The sequence below is a fragment of the Schistocerca gregaria genome, chromosome 4 (assembly GCF_023897955.1).
Source record: "Schistocerca gregaria isolate iqSchGreg1 chromosome 4, iqSchGreg1.2, whole genome shotgun sequence".
Taxonomy (NCBI): domain Eukaryota; kingdom Metazoa; phylum Arthropoda; class Insecta; order Orthoptera; family Acrididae; genus Schistocerca; species Schistocerca gregaria.
The window spans coordinates 43,257,714-43,277,765 of record NC_064923.1 but is presented as its reverse complement, the minus strand read 5'-3'; the positions used below and the strand labels follow the sequence as shown (position 1 = coordinate 43,277,765).

General features: G+C 42.8%; 1 protein-coding gene across 5 annotated transcripts in view; it reads left to right on the top strand.

The window, feature by feature from the left end:
- The window catches only part of LOC126365842 (protein nessun dorma-like), a 201,666-nt gene that overhangs the window by 162,905 nt on the left and 18,709 nt on the right, over window positions 1-20,052 (top strand). For all 5 annotated transcript variants that reach the window (XM_050008477.1, XM_050008480.1, XM_050008481.1 and 2 more), the window contains 2 exons: window positions 8,211-8,332; window positions 8,422-8,762. In XM_050008477.1, the coding sequence (XP_049864434.1) occupies window positions 8,211-8,332; window positions 8,422-8,762 (463 nt within the window). The remainder of the gene's footprint in view (window positions 1-8,210; window positions 8,333-8,421; window positions 8,763-20,052) is intronic.

The window sequence follows — 20,052 nt, the reverse complement described above, 5'->3', positions numbered from 1 at the left end:
GACAAGGACAATGCCGCCGCCGTAATTATGGAGTTCGAGGACTGTGATACGAACATCTGTGCACTACTGAACGAAGATACTTATCGGAAGCTCCCACACGACCTGAGATCATGAATTGTAAGAAAAACATCAGAACATCTTAAGCGATCACCTACTGCTTATCGTATACCGAAGATACACAAGGACGGGACACCATTTTGCCTTATTGTGTCTACAATACCTTCTTCTCCAACATACAATCTGGCGAAGTACTTGGCCAAGCTCCACATGTGGGACACTGCGAACATCATATAAAAAACTCAGTAGAATTTATCAGCAGACTCAACTGTCTGCGCCTTAGTGAGGATGATATAATGGTCAGTTTTGATGTAGTGGCGCTGTTTATGAATGTGCCTATCAAAGACGCTTTGGACTTAATTTCCCAGTACTTTGTAAGTGATGTGGTCAAGCTATTTAGGCACACTCTTACGTCCTCCTATTTCCTGTACAACTGCCAGTATTATGATCAGACAGATGGTGTAGCAATGTGTTGCCCGTTGGCTCCAGCTGTTGCAAACTTCTTCATGGAGAATTTTGAGGATATTGCCATAGATACTGCGCCATTGAAGCCGAAGTGTTTCTTTCGATATGTTGACGACACATTTATCATTTGGCCACACGGACCTGAGAAACTAGACAAGTTTTTGAAATATCTCAATGGCATCAACAGTAATATCCAGTTCACAATGAAGATGGAAAAAGATAATGCATTTCACTTCCTCGACGTCCTTGTCCACCGTAAACGATATGGGCACCTTGGGCACAGTGTCTATAGAAAACCCAGCCACACAGACCTGTACCTCCACACCACGAGCCATCATCATCCAGCGCAGATGTGCACAGTATTATAAACATCGGTGCATCGTGCAAGAGTAATATCAGACGAATATAACCTGCCCCATGAACTGAGCCACTTACACAAGGTTTTCAGGAATAACGGCTATAGCGCCCATCAAGTGAAAGAAGTGATTTCTGGGAAATATCACAATAAGACCACCGACAAAGAGCAGGAAAAGAAACTTGCTTTGCTGCAATTCTGAGGCTCTGTGTGAGCCAAGATAAGCCCCCTGTTGAAAAGACACATGATCAAATCAATCTTCAGGCCTCCAACAAAAATCTGTCAATTACTGAGACCAGTTAAAGATGCAGAAGGTCTCAGAACACCTGGAGGCTACTAAATACCTTGTGAGTGTGGCCAGAAGTACATCAGATAAACAGTGCCCCCTGGGAACAACACAGGAAAGAATATAAGAGGTATTATCGCCTATGCTATCCAGAGAAATCTGCGTTAGCTGAGCATGCGTTAGAAAACGGTCACCGCATAAAATATGAAGATACCTCTGTCGTCGCCCGCACTAACGGCTTCTGGGACAGTTTAATAAAGGAAGCTATTGAAATAAAAATTACCGCAAACACCCTGAAAAGAGACGGTGGCTTGCAGCTCAGCACTGCGTCGGATCTAGCGGTTGGATAGGGCTCATTGAACACCGACTCAAAACATGCCCATATATGGCAATGTCACGGGCACCAGTGATGTCACAGCTGGCAGTTGGCATATGTAAGGGCGCACCAACAGCCCACTGGCAGTCATACCACTTGACAATGGCCAAGGAGTGCTTGGCCAAAAGCTCGTGTAGTTTTAGGCAATTTACAAGGTTGGAAACCCGAGAACATTTTATTCCATGTTATTGCCACGAGACTATTCATTCATATGTTTCACATGGTGCGCCGCTGCATACTATTAACTTAGTTACGACCATACGGAATAGGTATATGTGAGTGGCTCAAAGAGTTAAATAACAGAAGCCAGTACATTGTCCTCGACAGCGAGTACTTGTCAGAATTCCTCCTGGGAAGTGTGAAAGTGGCCAGGACCACTGTTACTTTCTGTATACATAAATGATCTGGGAGGCAGGATGAGCAGCAATCTGCGGCTGTTTGCTGATAATGCTGTGGTATACAGGAAGATGTCGTTGTTGAGTGACCTGCAAATGATACAGGATGACATAGAAAAAATGTCTGGTTGTGCAATGAATGGCAGCTCTAAATGAAGAAAAATGTAATTGAGTAGGAAAAGTAAACCTGTAATTTTTGAATACAGCATTAGTAGTGTGTTGCTCGACACAGTCATTTGGTTTAAATATCTGGGCATAAAATTCCAAAGCGATATGAAATGGTACAAGCATGTAAGGACTGTATTGGGAAATGTGAGTTGGCTTTGGTTTATTCAGAGAATTTTAGAAAAGAGTGGTTCATCTGTATAGGAGACCACATGTAGGACACTTGTGTGTGACAGTCTTGAGTACTGCTCAAGTGTTTGGTATCCGCACCTGTTGGGATTAAAGGGAATCATTGAAGTTATTCACAGGTGGGCTGCTAGATATGTTATCGGAAACTTCTATCAACATGCAAGCATTATGGAAACGGTTTGGAAACTCGAATGATAAACCTTGGAGGGCAAGTGGGGTTCTTTTTGAGGAACACTATTGATGAAATATAAAGAACCTGAATTTGAAGCTGACTGCAGAATGATTCCAGTGCCGCCAGTGTACATTTTGTGTATGGGCTGTGAAGATAAGACAAGAGTAATTAGGGTGTGTATGGAGTCATTTTTCCCTCGCTCTGTTTATGAGTGGAGCAGGAAAGGAAATGACTAATATTAGTACAGGGTACCCTCCACCATGTACCGTATGGTGGCTTGGGAAGTAGATGTAGTTATAGTTTATAAACCAAACTCAGTTCATGTATACTCTGCTTGACTCTAGTCAAACATGGTGGGAGTGTTGAGTGTAGTATTATTTCCATTTTGGCAATGTTTAACTACATTCTGGATTTTCTGACAAGGCAGTAGTAGTCAATGTCTCAAAAGGACTGAATAGAACTCATTCCATTTGTCGTCAGCCCATTGATCTGTTACACAGAATCCAATTTGTCTTCTAAAACTATGTCTGAACATGCCTCAGAAATCCCAGTGATACCAACCTACTACTGTGTCACTCTCTGCGATAGGCATTCCTGGGTGTGGAAATGGAGGAGCATGTAGTCAGCACACAACTCACTCACCCGTTGACAGCTCTCATGACCAGCCCCATTTGTGCTCCACTAGTTTTCATATAAAGGTGTTAATGTTCCGTATATGTAGAGAGGAAGCCTTGTGGGATGCTGCGTTTATGTTTCCTCATTCTGAATTCTTTCTTTTTCAGGTTATATTGTTTGTTAATGTGATGCTCTGTTGTCTGTTATTTATATTGTTAAGAAAGGACTCCTTCCTTGCTGGGGTACCTTTAACACCACACAATTTTAGTTACACTCGTCAAAACAGCAATGCTGCAGTCTGAATTTTGATTGGGGATACAGAACTTGTCCTGTGATGGCACGGATAGGAGTGAGCACAGATGGTTGATGGGAAGGGTATGTGGTATGGGAGGTAGTAGGTCAGTCTAGTAGTTGAGGCAGTTTTTCTTGTAGTGGACTGACTTCAAGTGGTTGATATGTTGTGAGATTCCAAGTCTTTACTTGTTTCTATGTAATAACACTTACCTTCTTTTCCCAATTTCATAGTTGCCATTTTGTTTTCTCCTAATGTCGTGGTCCAGCTATACGTGCCATGTATTTAACTGCAGACTTAATTTCCGATTGTAGTGGAGTGAGGGTTGTAAGAGATCCTCTATGTTTAAATAACTCACTACGAACTCACAAAAAACTGTTTCCATAATTCTTCTATATTCAAGTAAGTCCTCAACTCCCAACAACTGATAATTACAAAGGTTTTCATGTTCATACATGATGCTTCAATGTTTGACAAAAACCATAAGTTTATACTTAACTTGAGACAGCGTGGCATAGACACTATAGAACATTTGTTGTTTTTTTAGTGCTCGACCTTTGTCATCAGGCCCCTTTCTTCTTTGTTGTCCATCACACCCACAAACCATGACTGCAAAGTGCAAGTGTTTCCTCACTGCCCAGTCCAAATTTCACATCAGTCGTCGCTTTGTATGTTGTGACCACATTTTTCTTTCTCATATTTCAAGAAACCTGGGCACAGTAGATACTTTTTATGCATGTTATTCACAAGAGCATCTTTCATTGGTCTAGTAAAAGGAAGTTGTTATGATGTATAGCAAGATTTCATGTGTTTACTTCCTTGGTTCCACATGACATTAGGTATAGGTCCCCTCTCAGTCCTACAAAATTGGTTCAGGTCTTGCTTCCTTTGGATTCACGAGATCTCAGGTATACATTCCCTTTTTCCTAGGTAAACCTAACCTCTCATAATCCTATCTCTCTACAGATCTGGATACATCCCACCTTCATGCTTACAATCGTATGCCTAGTCTCTGACCATACAGTTTTTACCATTTATAATACTGAAGATTTCTACTCAGCATAGTGATCGTACTCAAAATCTATATAAGATATTAATTTCTTACTTCCTCCTTTTCTCTTATCACTCCTATTTCTTAAATTTTTACTATTTATGTGTTACAGAACTGCCTCTGAATAACTTAGCTTATATTAGTGCATCACTTTGTAATTTCTGAACTTGTACCCCTCCCCCCCCCCCCCCCCCCCCCCAAAGCAAGCGCGCGTGAGCACGCACACACACACACACACACACACACACACACACACAGATGATGCCACTAATATAAGCTCCAATCATTCAATTTGCTGGAGGAAACCGAATGTTTTCATGGGAAAAAAATATAAAACTTAAGTCTGTGTCACTGTCATTTTTGTCACGATCTCTCAGTTGTACCTGATGAAACAGGGTGTCACCACCACTATATGGTCCAGGTAAGAGAAGGGTTACAGCAATAGTAACGTACGCATATGGAAGGAGGGAGGATAAAATTGGTACTCCTAATGGAGAAGAAAGGAAAGGAAGTAAAAGTGCATGAGGATCAAGGAGAAAAAGAAAGACAATAGACCCTCATTTAATGTCTTTGTGAATTACGTTTCTGGATCCTAACAACCATATGAGTGTTCATATATACACACACACACACACACACACACACACACATGTACTAGTGTACTTACAAAAATCTATTACTCATCCAGTAGTTGATCTCCTCTATAAAACGTACATGAAATCCAACTCATTGTTTATATAGAAGGGGGAAAATATGAAGTCCTAATACAAAAAAAATTTAAAACATATTTGGGCAATTTTTATCAAGATTGTGGAAATAAATCTACCTTTCTGCAATGAATTACAGAGAGAATACTTATGTTTTCCAAATATTAGTGTAACTGTACCCTTTTAATAGCTAACAATCATGTTGGCAAAATCTCTCTAAGATAGTAGGAGAAAGTTTGAAAGACAATACAATAGTTAAAGAGGAAGAAATTGCCTCATAGAAAACTCAAGTGCGAAAAAATAAAGCAATTAATTTGGAACTAGACAGTCGTCACCCCTCCTAATCTGCAAAGATGACTGAATATCCTGAGGATGTAAACATATTTATTTTATCAGTGTTATAAAGTTTTTGATCTTGTGTGTTATCTAAATACTTGGACCTAGCAGATGCCACTGAATATATGTTTTACTTACACCCCATGAAATATTGTGGTATTTTTCTTGCGAGCTTGTGTACCAATATTTTCTCTTAAATTTTCCCTGAAAAATCTTCCCATGATTTAAATTCCTCTGAATGAGCTGTTCCCCATTCCGCTGCTTCATCTTGTAAATGTTCTAGTGCTAAATCTATTTTTTTATTATCATCCCTTTTCCGAGGCATAGATTTGGAAAATCTCCTAAGAAATATGTTGGATGTACTTATACTCCACTCCTTTTCCACTTTCTATTTGTAATTTTTTCAAATAAATGTGGTGATAAGCCTATGCTAGATGTAGCTCTTTTGCTTGTAAGTTCCTGTTTAGTGTCTTACCTGTTTAGTGTCTTACAATTCCTTCCGTAATTTCTGTGACTCACTCCTATTATTAATAGTATGAGCCACAGAATTGGAGACAGTGCTGTTGGCATCTACTTTTGTGTTTACCTTTTTCTCCACTGTTTCTTGTAGGCATGTCTCCAAATTAGTTAAAGTATTTGGATAATTAGAAATTTCTATAAATTTTTTGTTTAGTTCTAATATTCCTACCCTGTCTTGAGTCTTTGAGACTTATACATAGTTTCATAATTGCTTGAACGTGATTGCCCTAATTTTATCATCTTATCATTTACAACTTTAAACTGTATTTTCACTTTTTGTCTAACCATATCAGAATGGATCAACTGTTTTAGGTTTGAACTCCATAGGTAAATTAGCTAATGTTTCCTCTAATTCTATTTTTGTGGCTAAATCATCTAATTTTTTTAAATATGTTTAGATAATTCATGTAATTTATCTGCTTTACTTTTTCTGTTCATCTATTTCCTCCATTTTTTTAGGCGCCTCCTCTAGTTTATCTCATGATTTAAGTCTATCTAGACTTTCCGCTAAAACCATACTGTTTATACTTCTGGTTGTGATAGGCATGTTATTTACATTAGCGTACAACTTAGTGTTATCACACAAAAAATGTCGTTTATCAACATATCTACATCACCCAATGTTAATCAACGTCATTCACAGTGAGTTACAGCAGATTAAATAACCAAACACAGATTCTGGAGGAAGTACACTGTACAACTAGGATAATTTGCTGCACCAGCTGCTGAAGTCAGCTGCACTGCCACTGCCAAGTGATGGAATGTTGCCATCTGAAGCTCTCACAGCCCTAATCGCCGTCAAAACTGCTCACTGAAAATCTTCTCTGTAGTCTGCGTATCTTCTTGTGATTTATGTGCCGAGAACATACTCCAACATGTGACCACGTTAATAATGTTCGTTGTTGACCTGGTTGCTTTGGCCAACTGGTATTTCTTTTGTGAAAGATTGTGACGATGTAAATTGTTTGGGTTTAATTAAAGTCACAATCCCTTTAGTTTGAAAAATCTTGATGTGGTTTGTACCGTTACAGCATATATGCTTACGATACAGTTCTTGATGGCAGGTTTGCTTCTGTAACCTTCAACAATGATATATATCTCCCCATTTTCCATATAATTTTAGTTTTAATTTCATGTTATAGCTCTTTTATTTTATTTCCTCTCGTTCACGTCCAGTCACAGTCACCACATGAGGTGGTTTTTCTTGTTGTGGGTTGACTTCAAGTGATTGATATATTGTGATATGCCAAGTCTTTACTTGTTCCCATGAAATAACATTTACTTGCTTTTCTGAATTTTCCCAGTCACCAACTTTGATTTGTCTTGATGTGGTCCAGCTATGCAACGCCACATATTTAATCATGCACTTCATTTTTGTATGCTGTGGGACGAGGGCTATAAGAGAGATTCTGCATTTAAATAACTCACTACAATATCACAAAACACTGTTTCCATAATTCTTCCATATTCAAGTAAAGTATCAACTCACCACAACTGATACTTAACAAAGCTAATCAGACAGCATGTTCATACATGATGAGTCAACAAAACTGTAAGTTAGTACTTAATTCGAGATGGCATGGAGTCTATATAACAACATTCATTTTTCTTTAGTACTTCGCCATTGTCGTCAGGTCCCTTTCTTCTTTGGAGTCTACAGCAACCCCAAAGCATGACTGCAATGTGCTAGTGGCTTCTCACTGGACAGTCCAAATTTCACATCCATCATCACTTTCTGCACTGTGTTTTCTTTCTCATATCCGCACATTACATTCCAACAAACCAGGGCACAGCAGATGCTCTTTGAGGTACTATTAGTCAAAGTAATATTTTTAAATGCATGCCTGTCATTCGTTTAGTAAAAGGAAGTTACTGTGCTTTATAACATGTACCACTACAGTGTGAATGACTCACAAAGTAGTAGTAATAATGTAATTAATACTGTTTGGCTTGAAATAACCAGGGAAGCAAAGGGTGAGAAGGAAATTGGTGGAAATGAAAATGTTAAAGATAAAATTTGATCCACCATAATGATAGTAACAATATAATAATTGATATGTGATAAAACAATGTACAATGGTAAATTAGAGTAGTAGTGACAATTAAAAAATAAATGAATTGTGCTATTGTAGGTCTTAAAATTTGTATAATTTTGTGTTTGATTCTTATAATCAAATTTCCATTATTAATCTGTCATTGTGACATTTCACCCTAACTGCATGTGTTTTAGGCCATTTCCTCTGTTACAAGAGGCATTAGACAGTGCGTCTGCTGGAGATACAGTCGTGGTCTGCCCTGGAGTGTATGGGATACGTGGAGTGAGATGCTTGGAGAATGGTGGTAAAATTACAGGTATTTGGTCACTTACTCACAGAAATATATCACCAAAATATGCTGTAGTGATCACGAAAACATACTAAATTAGTAATTTAATTATTTAGGTTTTAGCACTCCAGAAGCGACAGTAGTCGCTGCTCATGATGCTGGTAATGTATTGATAGACTGTACAGAAAATGATTTAACACTGGAAAACCTCAAAATAGATGGCCGCAAAACAGACGTTGCTATATTAGTGCGCTCCGGAAGACTGATGATTCGTAATTGTCACATTCTTGGGCGAGAGAATAGCAGTACGTCCAGAGGAATTGTGGTATTTGGCAAAGGGAAAGTTGAGCTTGAAAACTGTGTCATTTCCTGTTTTGGAACAGCCTTGTATATTAACACGGAGGCTGAAGTATGTCTTAAATCATCCCGCATCTACTCATGCCACATTGGAATACAGGTCAGTGACCTTTCTGTAATGCACTATGTATTGTTCCACAATAAAGGTTTTTATTTTGTATTAATATATCAATGTAATGAACATCAAAAATTATTAACAAAATACCCTATTCAAACCATATCTTTCATTATGGCCATAAATGTGTTTAATTACACCTTTTTTATGATCATAGTTTCATTGTTTAAACATGAGAATTGACAGAATTCAAAAATAATTACATACCAGGGGAATCTATCTTCTGACATCATAAGCAGCTGATTCATTAACAATTGTATTTTTCATTGTTATCAGTATTTGACTCTCAGATGTTTTAGTATAATGATAAGAAAAATGTAATTTACCTTTGTTGAGATGCTAATAAAGCCTTATCACCATTATTGTGGGATTGTGTAAGCATTTGACTCAGTACCACACCAACACTTGTTAATGAAAGTACAGTTACATTGGAGTCTATACATTTCTAACTTACAGCCTGTTCCATCTTGACAGAAGCCATCTGTTTCTTGGTCACCTCCTTTTACTTTATGCTGAATGAGTTGATTAACCAACCTGTCTTCCATGGTTCTGCTGATATGTGTTTCCTTTGTATACAACTCTACTTTGTTTTTCATTTATACAGTATTAAGTTGTTCTCTCTTGACACTGTTTTTTTATTTAATCTTTGATCGTATATCTTTCAACTTTCCTTTGAAAATTTCATTTCAAGCAACTGAATTCTTCTTTAGTCTTCAGTAATTTGCTTCCATATGTTAGAGTAGGGGTACTCATTATTTGTAAAATTTTAACTTTGTGACGTTCCTCGTCACTGGGTATTCTGTGCATTGTACCACATATCATCTGACTCTTATTTAATTTATTAGTGATGTCGTCTTCATACTCTTAGCCAAGATGGAAGCTTAACTTCTGAAAATGTGACACCTGTTCCATTGATTGATGATCGTGTACTGTTTTAAAGCATACTGGAAATTTTCCTTCGAAGACCATTACTTTATTATTTTTATGGAAATTGTTAGACAATAGCTCATGCATATTTGATTTAAAGGATGTGTTGAAAATTTAATGTCATTTTCTGTCTTCTGAATACTTATTTGCCAGCAGCAAAGAGCAGGGTTTTTATATGTGTGTGTCCTATTAATCTTATACCATGTTTAATTTCCCATTTCCACTGTCTAACAGTGTTGTTTTAGTGTATGCTGGATATAGAAGGTGAAAGGCTACACCCTTGTTTCACTCTTGTTAATCTTTATTGGAATAATAGTGCAGTGTCAAATAAAATTTGTGACTGGATTGGGCATTTCTTGGTAGGGTGGACACAGAATGGATGGAGAGTTATCGACAGATGTGGGAGTAGTTTAAGGCGTTCCCTAGGAAAGTGTGTTGGGACCTTTGCTGTTCATATTGTATATTAATAACATTGCAGATAGTGTTCACTCTTTTTGCTGATGGTGCAGTTACCTATAGTGAAATACTGTTCAAAAAAAATCTGGACACATGGTTAGTCATATCTGGGTCAGATTTCAAATTGTCATAGACAGCTCACTATAATAATTCATAAATGTAAAATTTGCATTTCATAAAATAAAAAAACTACGACTAAAATGTAAGCAACTCAAAATTAGAATAAATCTACTCATACAGATACCTGGATGTTACAATTAATGGGGGTCATTAAATGAAATTATCACATAGAAAAGCAGCTCAATCGGTAGGATACTGGGAAAATGTGAGAAGATTACAAGACACACTTTCGACACTCCCAGGGTATTTCTTAAGTGTGCAGTACCCATATCAACTATTGGGGTATGTTGACTGCATACAAAGATGTATAGCATATATAATCACAAGCTTCTTTGGCTTTACATACTGCTGTGTCCAGGAATTTCCATTATTGTTTTATGTAAAGATGTAAGAATAAATTGTCCTAATCTGAATTAACATAGAATTGTTTCTTCACTGTTGCTGTTAGAGTGGCTATTGGAGTATATGGGGGAGGGGACAGTGGTTTAATCTCAGCAAGCAAACATTCATCAACACAAATAACGAAGTAAAATTCATGGGTGAGGGATCAGAATCATTTCTAGTCAGGACTGGTGTTTGGCAATGTTATGGTGTGTTTTCTACCCTCTTTATGCTCATTTTGGATAAAGTCATCTGAGACTGGGAAAAAGAAATTAAAACCAAAACTATTTAAAGATCATATGAATTGGAGACCTAAAAATGACATCCAGATTTCTTGCCTAGCTTTTGCAGATCATCTAGCAATACTAGTATATGACAGGTTACAAGACAATAGCAAATGAACACGTAGAAACTCCCAAGGAATTTGTTGAAAGATATTCTTCCAAAGCCCAAGTATATCTGCTCAAAACATCGTACTGAAAGGCTGATAACAAAATTTGGAAAAGAGTGTATCATACTTCAAGTATTTGGGCAAAATCCTTGAACCTGTTGGGGGAGAGAGAAGGGCACAGAAAATCTGAACGCAAAAGCTTACAGTAAAATGTACATCACCCACAGCAAAAAAAGTATGTCCATACACATGAAAAACAGCCACTAAAATATCCTTATTATCTGCCTAAATTTTGATAAATAATCAGCATTGGCGGCCGAAGACTTCCATCTTAAGAAGTCAGCCTCCTCCTGCCAACGGCCTTGTCAAAGAGGGATAGAGGTTCAGGGCACTCTCTTGTCCTAGGGGTGGGAAATTGCCCCTAAAGGCGGAAGAATCAGCAATGATCAACGACATGAGGATGCAGAAGGCAATGGAAACCACTGCATTAAAGACACGTAACGTGTATCCACAGGACATGTGGCCTGTAGTTGAAGAAGTGTCATGATGATCTCTCCATTGGCAAAAGATTCCGGAATAGTCCCCCATTCGGATCTCCGGGAGGGGACTGCCAAGGGGGAGGTTACCATGAGAAAAAGATTGAATAATCAACAAAAGGACAATGTTCTACGAGTCGGGGCGTGGAATGTCAGAAGCTTGAACGTAGTAGGGAAACTAGAAAATCTGAAAAGGGAAATGCAAAGGCTCAATCTAGATATAGTAGGGGTCAGTGAAGTGAAGTGGAAGGAAGACAAGGATTTCTGGTCAGATGAGTATCGGGTAATATCAACAGCAGCAGAAAATGGTATAACAGGTGTAGGATTCGTCATGAATAGGAAGTTAGGGCAGAGGGAGTGTTACTGTGAACAGTTCAGTGACCGGGTTGTTCTAATCAGAATTGACAGCACAATGACAATGATAGTTCAGGTATACATGCCGACGTCGCAAGCTGAAGATGAACAGATAGAGAAAGTGTATGAGGATATTGAAAGGGTAATGCAGTATGTAAAGGTGGACGAAAATCTAATAGTCATGGGCGACTGGAATGCAGTTGTAGGGGAAGGAGTACAAGAAAAGGTTAGAGGAGAATATGGGCTTGGGACAAGGAATGAAAGAGGAGAAAGACTAATTGAGTTCTGTAACAAGTTTCAGCTAGTAATAGCGAATACCCTGTTCAAGAATCACAAGAGGAGGTTGTATACTTGGAAAAGGCCGGAAGATACGGGGAGATTTCAATTAGATTACATCATGGTCAGACAGAGATTCCAAAATCAGATATTGGATTGTAAGGCGTACCAAGGAGCAGATATAGACTCAGATCACAATATAGTAGTGATGAAAAGAAGGCTGAAGTTCAAGACATTAGTCAGGAAGAATCAATACGCAAAGAAGTGGGGTATGGAAGTTCTGAGGAATGACGAGATATGTTAGAAAGTTCACTAACGCTATAGATACACCAATAAGGAATAGCGCAGTAGGCAACACAGTTGAAGAGGAATGGACATCTCTAAAAAGGGCCATCACAGAAGTTGGGAAGGAAAACATAGGTACAAAGAAGGTAGCTGCGAAGAAACCATGGGTAACAGAAGAAATACTTCAGTTCATTGATGAAAGGAGGAAGTGCAGACATGTTCCGGGAAAATCAGGAATACAGAAATACAAGTCGCTGAGGAATGAAATAAATAGGAAGTGCAGGGAAGCTAAGACGAAATGGCTGCAGGAAAAATGTGAAGACATCGAAAAAGATATGATTGTCGGAAGGACAGGCTCAGCATACAGGAAAGTCAAAACAACCTTTTGTGACATTAAAAGCAACAGTGGTAACATTAAGAGTGCAACGGGAATTCCACTGTTACATGCAGAGGAGAGAGCAGATAGGTGGAAAGAATACATTGAAAGCCTCTATGAGGGTGAAGATTTGTCTGATGTGATAGAAGAAGAAACAGGAGTCGATTTAGAAGACATAGGGGATCCAGTATTAGAATCGGAATTTGAAAGAGCTTTGGAGAACTTACGGTCAAATAAGGCAGAAGGGATAGATAACATTCCATCAGAATTTCTAAAATCATTAGGGGAAGTGGCAACAAAACGACTATTCACGTTGGTGTGTAGAATATATGAGTCTGGCGACATACCATCTGACTTCCGGAAAAGCATCATCCACACAATTCCGAAGACGGCAAGAGCTGACAAGTGTGAGAATTATCGCACAATCAGCTTAACAGCTCATGCATCGAAGCTGCTTACAAGAATAATATACAGAAGAATGGAAAAGAAAATTGAGAATGCGCTAGGTGACGATCAGTTTGGCTTTAGGAAAAGTAAAGGCACGAGAGAGGCAATTTTGACGTTACGGCTAATAATGGAAGCAAGGCTAAAGAAAAATCAAGACACGTTCATAGGATTCGTCGACCTGGAAAAAGCGTTCGTCAATATAAAATGGTGCAAGCTCTTCAAGATTCTGAAAAAAGTAGGGGTAAGCTATAGGGAGAGACGGGTCCTATACAATATGTACAACAACCAAGAGGGAATAATAAGAGTGGACGATCAAGAACGAAGTGCTCATATTAGGAAGGGTGTAAGACAAGGCTGTAGCCTTTCGCCCCTACTCTTCAATCTGTACATCGAGGAAGCAATGATGGAAATAAAAGAAAGATTCAGGAGTGGAATTAAAATATAAGGTGAAAGGATATCAATGATACGATTCGCTGATGACATTGCTATCCTGAGTGAAAGTGAGGAAGAATTAAATGATCTGCTAAACGGAATGAACAGTCTAATGAGTACACAGTATGGTTTGAGAGTAAATCGGAGAAAGATGAAGGTAATGAGAAGTAGTAGAAATGAGAACAGCGAGAAACTTAACATCAGGATTGAGGGTCATGAAGTCAATGAAGTTAAGGAATTCTGCTACCTAGGCAGTAAAATAACCAATGACGGACGGAGCAAGGAGGACATCAAAAGCAGACTCGCTATGGCAAAAAAGGCATTTCTGGCCAAGAGAAGTCTACTAATATCAAATACCGGCCTTAATTTGAGGAAGAAATTTCTGATGATATACGTCTGGAGTACAGTATTGTATGGTAGTGAAACATGGACTGTGGGAAAACTGCAACCGAAGAGAATCGAAGCATTTGAAATGTGGTGATATAGACGAATTTGAAAATTAGGTGGACTGATAAGGTAAGGAATGAGGAGGTTCTACGTAGAATCGGAGAGGAAAGGAATATGTGGAAAACACTGATAAGGAGAAGGGACAGGATGATAGGACATGTGCTAAAACATGAGGGAATGACTTCCATGGTACTAGAGGGAGCTGTAGAGGGCAAAAACTGTAGAGGAAGACAGAGATTGGAATACGTCAAGCAAATAATTGAGGATGTAGGTTGCAAGTGCTACTCTTGAGATGAAGAGGTTAGCACAAGGGGGGGGGGGGGGGGGGGGGGGGGGGATTATTTGGATTCGGATCCCACTCCAGCTACTGCTGGGTTTGGGTGCTGGCAAGTACTCTCCATTTGGCTCAGTCCTCCCACCACTTTTCTTCCTCCTCTTGATGCCATGTCACACCTATCCTTTCCACAGATATTCTCACTCCCAGTTTTCCACCGTGTTCTGGGGCGCCCTCTACGTCTTTTTCAATTCATCTTTATTTCTTCCATAGTTTTGGGGAGTTTCTTAACATGCCCGTCCCCCCTGCGGGTCCGGATGTTAGAATAGGCCCGAGGTATTCCTGCCTGTCGTAAGAGGCAACTAAAAGGAGTCCCTCCCCCTCAAGGGGGTAGTTAGCGCCTGCGTGCGGAGACGGACGGTTTCACGACCTATATTTGCGTTCATTTTGGTTTTTCACTTCTTCTGGTTTCTTCCTTCCTTTGGTTGGTTCCTTTCTTTGTTCTTCTCCATCTCACTGTCTTCTTTACTCTTCTCCTTGCCTCCTCCTCCTTGCCTCCTCCTCCTCCTTGCCTCCTCCTCCTCCTTGCCTCCTCCTCCTCCTTGCCTCCTCCTCCTCCTTGCCTCTTTCTCCTCCTAGCCTCTTTCTCCTCCTAGCCTCCTTCTCCTCCTAGCCTCCTTCTCCTCCTAGCCTCCTTCTCCTACTTCTCGCCTCCTTCTCTCCCCCTGCGGGTTCGGGGGTTAGAATAGGCCCGCGGTATTCCTGCCTGTCGTAAGAGGCGACTAAAAGGAGTCTCAAACTTTTCGACCTTGTATGATGGTCCCCTGTTGGGTTTGACCTCCATCTCTCAAAATTTTCTGCAGAGCGAGCCGATTGGGGAAGGGCGCCTTACTTGGTGCATTGTGTCCATCTTGCGATCAGAACTTTCGCCAGCTTATACACTATTGAACTGCAGTCCTGTCCGCTCTCCATCTCTTGGGCATGACTCTTTTTCTGCGTGCAGATAACACCTTGCACTGTGCAGTGCCTCTTTCTGCACCGACGGCGACCATGGACCACATGTTACCTAACATCCAGCAGGGTAGCCAGTCTGTTGTGGTGGGGCCGCCATGTACCCTGTTGGTTGTAGCCCCTTGACAACACAGGGATCGCTCTACTGATGCCTGCGCCGTTAACTCCCCACGTATGCCAAGGAGTAGATGCCTATCCTCCTGGGGTATCGGGACTCCCGGCAACGGCCATCCTGCCAGGTGGCTCTTGCCGTGGCTGGGTGGCGCCCATGGGGAGGGCCCTTGGTCGGAGTAGGTGGCATCAGGGCGGATGACCCGCAATGAAGCATGGTACATCATCTCTCGCTGGTGGCCAGCCGCCAGCATTCTCTAAGCGTTCTCGGGCTCAGTTTAACGCTCAGAAGTACAATCCGAAAACGTTCCCCTCCCTGGCCACACTGTGGGAGGAACGTAAGTCTCAGGATGGCAATAGCAGTTATTCGCCCCGCTTCTTAGTTTGTACGAGGGTTGATGGGGAGTCTTTTCTCTCCACAAAGCCTCAGTTCTTCGTCGAGCATTTAGAGGACAAGTTTGGGGAGGTGAAGGGCTTGTCAAAAATGGGCTCTGGGTCAGTCCTGATACAAACGGCATCCTCTGCCCAGTCACGACGGTTACTCGCTTGTGACAAGTTGGGGGATGTTGCCGTTACGATCACACCTCATTAGAGTTTAAATATGGTCCAGGAAGTTATTTACCATAGGGATCTTCTTTTGCAGTCTGATGAAGAGCTGCGCGCCAATTTAGAGCGCCGAGGTGTACATTTCGTCCGGCGCGTTCATCGGGGTCCGAAGGAAAATCAGATTGCTACCGGTGCCTATATCTTGGCCTTCGAAGGGGATACATTACCGGAAAAAGTCAAGGTGATGGTCTACCGATGTGACGTTAAGCCCTATATCCCTCCCCCGATGCGGTGCTTTAAGTGCTGGAAGTTCGGCCATATGTCTTCTCGCTGCACTTCTAGCCTCACATGTCGAGATTGCGGACGCCCATCACATCCCAATACTCCATGTGCCACGCCTCCCATCTGTGTCAACTGCGGGGAGCACCATTCACCTTGCTCGCCAGACTGCCGAATTTTCCAGAAACAGCATAAAATCATGGAATACAAGACCCTGAATCGACTAACCTATACTGAGGCCAAAAGGAAATACGACCGACTCCATCCTGTGAGAATGACATCTTCCTACGCTGCTGCTACAACACTTGTGCTAGCCCCGTCTGTTTCTCCAATTGTGGCCGGATCGACGAGTAGTACAACTCCTCCTGCCCCCTTGCCAGTGGGGGGCTATACCCACCGGGTTGCTCCTGCGCTACCTACCTCAGGAGCAACACCATCCCACCCATCGGGGACACCCGTCCCCACTTCTAAGCCGGAGAAGTGTCCAACTTCTTCGGCTTCTCACGCTCGCAAGGGGTCCCTTGGGGCCCTCCCTTCCCAGGTTTCCGCCAGCGAGAAGCCTGACGACCGACAATGGCGTAAGTGCCCGCAATCAGATGGTTGTAGGGCTTCACAATCCTCCTCCGTCCCGGAGACTGAATCGGTGAAGCCCTCCCAGCCGGTGCGACCCAAGGAACGGCGTGAGAAACCCAAGAAGAGCTCTCAGCCCAAGGAACTCGCAGTGGCAGCCATCCCACCGCAACCTTCAAGCTCTGCGTCTGACGATGCAGTGGAGATTCTGGCGTCCACTGAGGACCTCGATCTCGCCGGTCCATCAGACGCCATGGAAAGCACTATCACAGGTGCTAAATCGGAGGCAGCAGGTGACCCAGTGGCGTAATCTCCCTTCCCAGTCCCGTCACGCCTTTCTCAGCCATGGACAACACCATCCTCCAGTGGAACTGCAGCGGTTTCTTCCACCATCTAGCTGAGCTCCACCAACTTATCAGCCTTCACCCTTTCCTCTGCATTGCTCTGCAGGAAACTTGGTTTCCAGCAATGCGAACCCCCGCCCTCGTGGCTATCGGGGTTATTATAAGAACCGGGCAGCTTATGAAAGGGTGTCTGGTGGCGTCTGCATATATGTCCTGAACTCTCTTCACAGCGAGTCTGTACCTCTCCACACACCTTTAGAGGCTGTCGCTGTTCGGGTGTGAACGCCACAGGCTGTTACCGTCTTCAGTCTTTACCTTCCACCAGATGGTGATGTCGCGCAGCATGTCCTGGCTGCTCTGATAGCTCAATTGCCTCCATCTTTCCTGTTACTGGGCTACTTTAATGCCCATAACCATCTGTGGGGTGGGTCAGTGGCAACAGGTCGAGGCGCCATCGTTGAGCATTTATTGGCGCAGCTCGATCTCTCGATCTTAAATGATGGTGCCTTCACACACTTCAGTGTGGCGCATGGCACATACTCCGCCATTGACCTTTCCATCTGTAGCCCTAGCCTCTTACTGTCTGTCCAATGGAGAGTGCATGACGACCTGTGTGGTAGTGACTACTTTCTGATCTTTCTGTCACTGCCACAGCGTCAGTCTTCTGGGCGCCCTAGCAGATGGGCTTTGAATCAGGCTGACTGGGACTTGTTCTCCTCCACTGCCGCTATTGAGCCTCTCTCTAACGATGCCATTGATGCAGTGGTTCAATCGGTCACCACCGGCATCGTTACTGCCGCCGAATCTGCCATTGCCCTCAGTACATACCTGGTACCCGTCAATGTGGTTTCTGCCTGTCCGACAGCCAGCCTGGCCCCTGGCCACGGAACAAGTTTGTTCACCTTCTTGTACAGCCACGATTTTGTCTCTTTGTTGACACAAGTGAACACCAAGCCCCCATTCTCGTACTGAATAGGTTCCTCCTGGTCGGATGGGTTGATGCTCTCCACAAGGGCAGCCTCCACCACCTCAGCCTGTTTCTCTGTCATCTTATTATCTGGAAAACCCTGCAGTACAACAGCCAGCCTCATCGAGCGAAACATTTCCTCCTTCGCTTCTACTTCTCGGCCCGACAAACACGTTCCGTTATCGTCAACCTCTTCGTCGCCATTAGTTTTTAATTTTTTAACACCCCCATTTATTTTTTCAGTGTTGTGGACTACTTCCTTCAGTTTCCTTTTATTTGTGAGGGGGACAAGTTTATCTGCGAGGTTCAAGCTCTCCTCCTCTGCAGAACTGTCACCCTTCGGCGGCGGACTGTGCCTTGGTGGTCGCCTGAGATCTCTGAAGCGATTAAAGCTCGCCGGCGGGCGCTCCAGCGTCACAAGCGACATCCCTCAATCGACCACCTTATCACCTGCAAACGGCTGCGTGCGCGAGCCCGCTGCATTATCCGCCAATGCAAGCAGGAGTGCTGGGAGCGGTATGTGTCCACCATTGGCCTCCATGTCACTCCATCGCAGGTCTGGGCCAAGATTCGTCACCTCTATGGCTGTCGGACCCCTGTCAGTGTCCATGCGCTCTCACTGAATGGAGTATTTGTACTGACTCCGTCGTCATTGCAAACCGCTTGGCAGAGCACTTTGCTATGAATTCCGCTTCTGCCAACCACCCCTTGGGCTTCCGCTCCATTAAGGAGCGGATAGAACGTCGGAGTCTTTCTTTTCCCACTCACCATCCTGAATTGTACAATGTTCCATTCAGTGAGTGGGAATTTCGAAGTGCCCTCGCCACTTGTCCTGATACCACTCCTGGGCCAGATAGCATCCACTCTCAGATGCTGAAACACCTTTCAGTGGACTGCCAGCGACGCCTCCTCGGTCTTTACAACCGCATTTGGGTCGAGGGTGAGTTTCCGTCACAATGGCGGGAAAGTCTTGTTGTCCCCATTCTGAAACCAGGGAAGAACCCTTTGGAGGTGGACAGCTACCGTCCCATTAGCCTCACCAACGTTCTTTTCAAGTTGCTTGAACGGATTGTGAGCCGGCGCTTGAATTGGGTACTGGAGTCTCGAGGCCTTCTGGCTCCGTCTCAGGGTGGGTTCCGTAAAGGGTGCTCCGCCGCCGACAATCTCATGAGCCTGGAGTCGGCCATCCGTACTGCCTTTGCCCGCCGTCAGCATCTGGTTGCTGTCTTTTTCGACATGCGGAAGGCGTATGATACGACATGGCGTCATCACATCCTTTCTACGCTTCATGGATGAGGTCTTCGGGGCTCTCTGCCAATCTATATCCGCAATTTTCTGTCGTATCGTACTTTCCGCGTGCACGTCACGGCCTCATATATTTCCTCCCAAGTCCAGAAGAACGGTGTGCCACAGGGTTCTGTTCTCAGTGTGTGTTTGTTATTAACAGCTATTAACGGTCCCCTCTGCGTACACCCCCGTGGTGTGTGCCTCGCCCTTGCCTTCGGCTCGACTTGGCACATGGTCTGAAGGACTCAGTCCCTCCGGAGGCCTTCCGACGCCGCTTTTATTCCATCCTGGCCACGTATCAGGGCTCTGGCGTTGTCTACACCGCCGGTTCGATGGTTGCTGGTCTAGTCGGTTATGCGCTAACTCTAGGGGACCATTCTGAACAACGTTCATTGCCGGCTGGCTGCAGTGTTTACACTGCTGAGCTGGTCGCCATCTTTCGTGCCCTAGAGTATATC